Source organism: Aphanomyces invadans, assembly GCF_000520115.1.
Source record: "Aphanomyces invadans strain NJM9701 unplaced genomic scaffold supercont1.3, whole genome shotgun sequence".
Lineage (NCBI taxonomy): Eukaryota > Oomycota > Saprolegniomycetes > Saprolegniales > Verrucalvaceae > Aphanomyces > Aphanomyces invadans.
Genome location: NW_008580148.1, coordinates 2,294,467 through 2,302,082, shown reverse-complemented (window position 1 = coordinate 2,302,082; position 7,616 = coordinate 2,294,467). Strand labels below are relative to the sequence as shown.

General features: G+C 54.5%; 4 protein-coding genes and 1 non-coding gene across 5 annotated transcripts; 3 read left to right on the top strand and 2 right to left on the bottom strand.

Annotated features, from left to right (window-relative positions):
- The first annotated feature begins 6 nt into the window (after positions 1-6).
- On the top strand, positions 7-78 carry H310_02345. The gene has a single exon. It is a non-coding gene; the product is annotated as a tRNA-Thr (tRNA).
- A 1,475-nt stretch (positions 79-1,553) lies between these two features.
- On the bottom strand, positions 1,554-3,635 carry H310_02343 (hypothetical protein). The gene is made up of 4 exons (XM_008865828.1): positions 3,287-3,635; positions 2,928-3,235; positions 2,651-2,876; positions 1,554-2,601 (listed from the first exon to the last, which is right to left on the bottom strand). The coding sequence occupies exons 1-4, from the start codon at positions 3,617-3,619 to the stop codon at positions 2,530-2,532; spliced, it is 939 nt and encodes a 312-aa protein (XP_008864050.1). The 5' UTR covers positions 3,620-3,635; the 3' UTR covers positions 1,554-2,529.
- On the top strand, positions 1,575-2,295 carry H310_02344 (hypothetical protein). The gene has a single exon (XM_008865829.1). It carries the CDS (start codon positions 1,590-1,592, stop codon positions 2,253-2,255), a length of 666 nt encoding a protein of 221 aa, XP_008864051.1. The 5' UTR covers positions 1,575-1,589; the 3' UTR covers positions 2,256-2,295.
- Positions 3,636-3,874: 239 nt separating the features above from the next.
- On the bottom strand, positions 3,875-4,927 carry H310_02342 (hypothetical protein). Its single transcript, XM_008865827.1, has 7 exons — positions 4,886-4,927; positions 4,743-4,827; positions 4,598-4,695; positions 4,488-4,544; positions 4,384-4,434; positions 4,247-4,328; positions 3,875-4,187 (listed from the first exon to the last, which is right to left on the bottom strand). Exons 1-7 carry the CDS (start codon positions 4,890-4,892, stop codon positions 3,932-3,934), a joined length of 636 nt encoding a protein of 211 aa, XP_008864049.1. The 5' UTR covers positions 4,893-4,927; the 3' UTR covers positions 3,875-3,931.
- Positions 4,928-5,107: 180 nt separating this feature from the next.
- H310_02341 (hypothetical protein) lies at positions 5,108-6,662 on the top strand. Its single transcript, XM_008865826.1, has one exon. It carries the CDS (start codon positions 5,112-5,114, stop codon positions 6,417-6,419), a length of 1,308 nt encoding a protein of 435 aa, XP_008864048.1. The 5' UTR covers positions 5,108-5,111; the 3' UTR covers positions 6,420-6,662.
- The last annotated feature ends 954 nt before the right edge of the window (positions 6,663-7,616 follow it).

The window sequence follows — 7,616 nt, the reverse complement described above, 5'->3', positions numbered from 1 at the left end:
CGCCCCGCCTTTGTGGCTCAGTGGTAGAGCATCTGTCTTGTAAACAGAAGGTCCCCGGTTCAATCCCGGGCGGAGGCATCTCCTTTTGTCGCCCTCGACGAACTGTGAAATGTCCGCACTTTATATGCTGCCGGAACTCCACAAAAACGACGGCAGACATGTATCAAGGAAGGGAATGATTTAAGCAACATAACTCGTTTCTTGCATTCATGCATCCTTCATGGCTTCCTGAACACAACGCGGTGAACTCCTCTTTTGCTGTAAAATACTGAGTAGTCTTCAATGGACGTAGACCCATGGGTTACTTGATGTCCCTTCTCATGGGCCAGAGGATTTCACTCCACCTGAAAAACAATTCGTTAGTGGGCTTTCTTCAGCTGCGATGTCATGGAGGAGATGTACACAATCGATTCGCCTTCGACTTCGGCGGCACGGGGCCCCTTGGCCTCTCAATTCATAGCAAGCTTGTGGAAGCCACAAGCCCGCCTTCCTGGTCAAGCTGAACTGGGCTGTGGTACGACCAGAATCCAAGGTGAGGATCTGAAACGACGTCCTTACTGCGCGCGATTGAAGGGAGCCTCTTTTTTGACGACGCCACGATGACCCAGGTATTGGGGAGAACCGAAACGTCGTCGTAGTGGCTCGTACAAGGGGAGCTGTGTGCGACAGGAGTTAGAGGTGCTCAAGGCACACGCAACTACATCTTTTGTTTACCACACCGTTGTTGCAACAGCCCTGGCACAATAGAGTCGTACTATCAATGCAACTTCATTGTCAAGATCGCGATGATCCCCAACATCCTCACGGAGTTTCCCAATGAACGCATAGACCTGTTGCGGTCGGGGCCTTATGTTTGCCACGTTCGGCCTGATGAACTGCAAATTGGTGCGAACAGCGAGGCTATGTGGTCACAGGTAAGTATTTCGTCGCGGAACTCGGCAAAGTAGGCCGATGCATCACGCACGTCAACCTTTTCATGTCTGAAAGAAGGGCGACAAGCACTCGTACAAAGCGTTCCGTTTGGCGTCGCAATACCATTTGCGTGTTCCTCTTGGAGATTCTATTGTTCACTATGTCCATGTCGACACAGGAACGAGACGATCTACAGTGCGAATATACATGTACAAGACTTCATCTAGGCCACTGCAGGTGCGAGGTTGCTCGTGCTCGGAGGCGCGGTAAAGCCACTAGTATACGCAGCCCGTTTGTTTCAAACTTAAAATTTCGTTGTCCTCAACTCAATCCCGGCTACGTCTTTCGCTCCATTCGACATCAAATCTTACAATACAGGCCGAAATGCTGCCACAACGTAGCATCGAGGTGCTTCGCGCGGGTAGACCAGAAGAATTGCTTGCATTCCGTGGGTTTTCTTCATGTAACTACTGGGCCATCGCCCTCATGCATGCTCGAATGGTCGCCCGGCAACGGGCCATGACGTCGGGTGGCTTCTTCACTCTGAAGAGCAAGAGAATGGAGGCAATGGATTGGTTGAATGAGTTGGCCATCTGCCAATCAGGTACGTTCAGATTCCATCCTACGCTTTGATTGGATAGACAGTATATCGACAACTTCCATTTCGATTCTTTGTCATGAATGTCCTTGTCCTTGGCGGCACCGGGCCTCTCGGCCTTTGCATTCTCAGCCAGCTCGTGGAGGCCAAGCACAAGCCCGACTTCCCAGTCAAGCTCAATACGATCACTGCAGTGGTACGCCCAGAATCCAAGAAAAAGGTCAGCGACGACGTACTTGCTGGGTTGCGTTTGATTGAAGGGAGCCTCTTGAACGACGCCACGATGACCCAGGCACTAGAGAACCAAAACGTCATCATTGTGACCGTTGGCCACGGATCTGTGTGCCACGAAAGCATGGAATTGCTTAATGCTCGTGCTAACGTGTCCCCTGCTCACCGCATTGTCGTCGTTACGTCGTTGGGCACGAATGAGTCGTACGACGAATGCAATTTCTTTACCAAGACTCTTGTGAGCACTCTTCTTCGCACTGAAATCGGCCACAAGAAAATCCAGGAAGATTTGTTGCGGTCGGGCCCGTATAGCACGTCTGAGACGAAGGATTACGTGTTGGTGCGTCCTGGTGGGCTCACCGATTCCGAGACGACAGGCGTGTACACCGCCGCGGAGCGAGGCATTGCCGGCGGACGCATCACGCGCGGCAACGTTGCACATTTTATCGTGAACGAGCTCGTGCCAGGCAAGAAGGGAGACAAGTATTCGAACAAAACCTTTCAGCTGGTTTAACCCGACAAAATGAAAAGCTTTGACAGTGTCTCGACCGTCCCACCTGCCTGCGCGCGGTTGTGGGAGCCGCTCCCTCAGCTTTACGTCATCGCGGTCGACTGGACAAACTAGCGCCAGTTCGCACGCGGGCCGCGAAAGCGCTTTGTCATTTGTATCAAAAGCCACCGCAGCACCTCACGCGTTGTACGAAAGAATTCCGGACGATTCGTTTTAACTACAGGTGGACATCTCGCCGAGGAAATGCGAGGATTTTTTCCCTTCGCCCCGACGACATTTACGCACGCTTGTCGCCGTTCCACTTGTAAAAGCCTTGGCCGGTCTTTCGCCCCAACTTGCCGTCGTTCACCTGTTTGTGATGTCGTAAGTGGTAAAGTCATTCACGGCGACGAACGCACCATTTGCTTCAAGATCGACGGCACGACAAAGGAAGGCTCGTTCGGGTATTTCTTCACCCAGCCTTCGAGAATAAACAAGATCGTGTCCAGACCAATGTAATCCGCCAACGTAATCGGGCCCATGGGATGACCAGCGCCGAGTTGCATGCTGATGTCAATGTCTTCCATGGACGCGTCACCGCGCTCGAGGAGTTGCAGCGCTTGGACCAAGTTCGGCACGAGCAAGCTATATACGCTTAGCCACGCGCGAGAAGATGAAAAGGGAGACATCGCGTACCGATTCACGATGAAGCCAGGCGTGTCTTTGCAGCTCACGGGAGTCTTTCCCACCGACAATGTCCATCGTTTGGCGAGATCAAACACATTCGGGTCCGTCACGTCGGTCTTCACGACCTCCACGAGCTTCATCAATTGCACAGGGTTAAAGAAGTGCAAGCCCACAACCTTGTCAGCGCGCCCAGAGCTGCCTGCAAAGTCGCCGATCGGGAGCGACGACGTGTTGGACGCCAAGATGCCGGACGGCTGGACGATTTGACCAAGTTCCTTGTAGAATGACTTCTTGATGTCAGTGTCTTCGATGATTGCCTACAAAAAACGGGTAAGACAACGAGCACGCACGTGGCGTGAATGGCGTGCCTCAATCACCAAGTCGCATGGCGCCAATTCCTTCTTATCGATTGTGCCGTGAATTCGACCCATGATGGACGCAAACGAATCCTTCGCTTGTTCGTCCGTGAGTTCTCCCTTCTTGATTTGGCGCGCATGGAGTTTTTCCAAAGAACCTTCAATTCGCTTCAGGCCGGCATCCAATCCCTTTTGGTTCGAGTCGACCGCAATCACATCATATCCTGCCATGGCAGCCGTTTGGGCAATGCCGTGACCCATCAAGCCCATGCCGACCATACCCACGCGGGTGATCTCAGGGACCATTTTCGACGAGAACGCGCGGCGCGTGAACGAAGGCAGCATCGTGCCTCCTGCTGACGGATTCCAAACTGAGGTGCCATCCTGGAGAAGGAATTGCCACAAGATGTGTAATTCCGAAAAGCCACTGTCTAATTCGGATATTTGTCAAGTTTTAGTGCTTTTGTCATAGCGTTGCAAAATATACTTGGAATATATATTACAGAAACGCGACATCAGTCAGTTTACTGTTGATCATTCAGAGCTTAGAAATTGCATCCGGATACCAATTTGAAGAACGTTGTTGCGTTGACAAAACACTTGGATGAGGAAGTACATTGCATTAGATGGGGCAATGTCAGAGGTGTCGCCGACGACTTAGAAGGTTTCCCAGTTGCTTGGAGGATCAGCAGGCTGCGTGGCCGTAGGCGAAGCGAAGGAGCTAAACACACCGAAGTTGTCGCTTTGCTTGGCCGCAGTAGGTGCTGCCATCGGCTTGACTGGCGCAGGGTTGTCATCGGCCTCTGCGCTCTTCTTGTTGAGCTTGATCTTGATGGTTTGCCCTTCTTTAAGCGAAAAGTCCCTCGACACAGTGGGGGCAGTCACGGCCGCGTGCTCTTCTCGCTTCACCTCGCTACAAGGATGACGTATCGAGTGGCCAACATCACTAAAGAAGACGCGGGCTTGGCGTACTTTTGGTGGTCATCGATGGCCACGTTAAAGTCGAACGCATCGTTTCGATCTTCGAATGCAATACCAATGAATGCATGACGACCTGGTGGAATCGCATTCGTGAGAAAATCCCACGGGATTTCGACGAATGACAGTACCGGACTTGGCATCCACAACACGCAAGACGAAGTAGCGGCTGCTGTCTACCACTACACCAACAGAAATGAGCGCCAGAAGCTGCGAAACATCGCTGAAGCTATGCCTTTCGTTACTGCGGGGGGACCGTCTTTGGAAATGGGACATGCAGCGAACAATGCGCCTGCAGCACACACCACATTCAGTTGGACCTGCCAACACACCTCGGCGAGATACCAGTCTTGGCGTCGCGCAACTGGATTTGAGTCGCATCGTTGATCGCAGAAATGACCAACCGACCTGTCCACACCGGGTCTTTTGGCCACGAGTCCGCCCTGCGTCATGAATGAGCGGCCCTGAATAAACTACCCGCCCAACGTACCGATGCCCAGCAGCCGATGATTGTGGGGGTATTTTAAAGGCAAACACTTGATTGATCACTTTCAAGACACGTTCAATTGCTTCGTCTAGAGCACCAAACGCATGAGGACATTCCTTATTTTGCCTAGCCACCGCGCGCCTCACCAGCCATTGTCGTCGGCACTCGGACACTGGCTGAGGTTTAGATTTTCGCGAAAAACGAAACGGACGACACAACTTTATCCGAAGATCGCGAAATCCGGATATTTCCGGAAGAATCGATTCATGTTCGGATGACCTCGTCGGCCAATCGACGGCATCAGCGCGTTGTCGTCATGACAAAGATCGCAATGGGCCACATGCACATTTTGAAACATCATACCAAGCCCCCATGACTGACTACACGACGCTCCAAGTCCACGCAGGCCACGAAGGCGGCGAGCCTGGGTCCCGCGCCCGCGCCGTCCCCATCGTGGCGTCCACGTCGTTCCTCTTTGACAACGCTGACCACGCCGGCAAGCTGTTTGGTCTCCAAGAGTTTGGCAACATCTACTCGCGGATCATGAACCCGACAAACGACGTGTTTGAGAAGCGCGTGACGGCGCTATCTGGCGGCGTGGCGTCCGTCGCCGTGAGCTCTGGCCAGGCCGCACAGGCCCTGACCATCTTCACGATCGCGCAAGCCGGCGACAACATCGTGGCGACGTCGTCCCTGTACGGCGGCACGTACAACCAGTTCAAGGTCGCGTTTCCCCGCCTCGGCATCCAAGTCAAGTTCGCCAACCACGCCGACCCTGCCTCGATCCGGTCGCTGATCGACGACAAGACCAAGGCAATTTACGTCGAGACAATCGGGAACCCCGAGCTGGAAGTGCCCGACTTTGACGCGATCTCGGCCATCGCCAAAGAGCACGAGATCCCGTTCATCGTGGACGACACGTTTGGCGCGTGCGGGTACCTCGTCAACCCGATCAAGCATGGCGCCGACATTGTCGTGCAGAGCGCGACCAAGTGGATCGGAGGCCACGGCACGACCATTGGCGGAGTTGTGACGGATGCCGGGACGTTCAACTGGGGCAACGGCAAGTTTCCCATGATGTCGGAGCCGAGCCCGGGGTACCACGGCCTGAACTTTTGGAAGGTGTTTGGTCCGGGGGGCGTCTTGGGGGCGAACGCGACGTTTGCGATCCGTCTGCGTGTGGAGAACCTGCGTGACTTTGGGTCGAGCTTGAGTCCATTCAACTCGTTCTTGCTCATCCAGGGCCTCGAGACGCTCAGCTTGCGCGTCGACCGCGCCGCGGACAATGCGTTGACGTTGGCGCAGTGGTTGGAGACGCACCCGAACGTTGCGTGGGTGTCGTACCCCGGCCTTCCGTCGCACCCGTCGCACGAAAACGCCAAAAAGTACATGTACCGGAAAAAGTACGGCGCCGTGTTGACCTTTGGCGTCAAGGGCGGGCTGGAAGCGGGCCGGTCGTTCATCAACAGCGTCAAGCTGGCCAGCCACTTGGCCAACGTTGGCGACTCCAAGACGCTCGTGATCCACCCGGCCAGCACGACGCACCAGCAGCTTGTGGAAGAAGAGCAATCGGCGACGGGCGTCAAGCCCGACATGATTCGCGTGTCGGTCGGTATCGAGCACATCGACGACATCAAGGCCGACTTGGACCAGGCACTGGCGGTGTTTGTGGCGAAGTAGGTGCGTAAGTCGAGAGTAAATTTTGCCATGTGCGTGGAAGGTGGAGCTGGGTACGTTGTGCCCATCATGACTTGGTCGATCTACAACGAATGGACGCCATGCGGGTCAATGACTCTGCTGGATGCGGCAGGTAGAAGGAATTACTCCAATGTTCCTCCAGGTCTTCTTGCCACGGCTCGGTGCAGAAGTCGTGGGGAACTTGCTTCATGAAATATCTTGGATGGAAAAGGACCGTCGCCACAATTGGCTGCATGCTGCGCGATAGCTGCAGGGACGAGATGCGACCGGGTCGCCACCGCACGACCTACCTTCGATATGTTGTTTGAGTGGACAGGTAGCGGTCGAGCAGTACTGCGGGGGGTTGGAGGTGCATCCTGCCACCCAGTCAAGGCGATTCAGTCGGGAGCACTCACTGACGACGACATCGCCGCGATGTGGACGAGTCGAGTTGCTCCGTTCTATTCGAGAGTTCGTCATTCATGTGCCAACCTTCCTCACGATGGTCCATCGCTGGGAGGACGTGGATTATGTATCATGATGTTGAATCAAGTGCAGGACACCCTGCACGGAAGCACACCGCACGCAAGATGACCCCAAGGTCGACTTGAGTTATTCCATGCCATTTGCAGGATGTGAAAGCCGGCTGTTGTCGTCGATCGCCGCTCAACGGGCACATGTCGTGCTCTGCCCATCCTCGTTCAAGGTGGTGGGACCGATCGGGACGACCTCGACTCGTCATCCCTTTGAGACTCCTTTCCCTCCGCGCTGCTCCGAGACTGCTTGAGTTGTTTGTGTGTACTCGTTCCAGTCGAGTGTACCGCCAGCGACAGGGCCAGGTAGATATGACTGGCACACGTTATGACGGATCGCACGGTGGCCAACGCAGGCACGAATGAAAGCTCTGTCCTTTGCATGGCGATGGGTCGTGCGTGGGGTCGGAGGGCAGTCATGTCGATCCACTGCGTCTCAGGAACAAGGAAAAGTGCATTGCAAAAACGGACAATTGCTACACGACATCGCACGGCCCGGCGTTGGTCGATGGCGACATCACAGCCATGACAAGACTACTAATAGGCAGGTCAAGGCCGGGCATCGACAGCAGGTTTCTTTCCAAACACCGCCAGTGCCTGGTCCAAGTCGGCCTTGATGTCGTCGATGTGCTCGATACCGACCGACACGCGAATCATGTCGGGCTTG

Coding starts and splice junctions, on each gene's coding strand:
- H310_02341 (XM_008865826.1), top strand. CDS start 5,112: ATGACTGACTACACGACGCTCCAAGTCCACGCAGGCCACGAAGGCGGC.
- H310_02344 (XM_008865829.1), top strand. CDS start 1,590: ATGAATGTCCTTGTCCTTGGCGGCACCGGGCCTCTCGGCCTTTGCATT.
- H310_02342 (XM_008865827.1), bottom strand. Junction 4,696..4,742: donor TCATCGGCTGCTGGGCATCG/GTACGTTGGGCG, acceptor TTCATGACGCAG/GGCGGACTCGTGGCCAAAAG. Junction 4,329..4,383: donor TGTTGTGGATGCCAAGTCCG/GTACTGTCATTC, acceptor CGATTCCACCAG/GTCGTCATGCATTCATTGGT.
- H310_02343 (XM_008865828.1), bottom strand. CDS start 3,619: ATGCTGCCTTCGTTCACGCGCCGCGCGTTCTCGTCGAAAATGGTCCCT. Junction 3,236..3,286: donor CATGCGACTTGGTGATTGAG/GCACGCCATTCA, acceptor CGTTTTTTGTAG/GCAATCATCGAAGACACTGA. Junction 2,877..2,927: donor CCTGGCTTCATCGTGAATCG/GTACGCGATGTC, acceptor AAGCGTATATAG/CTTGCTCGTGCCGAACTTGG.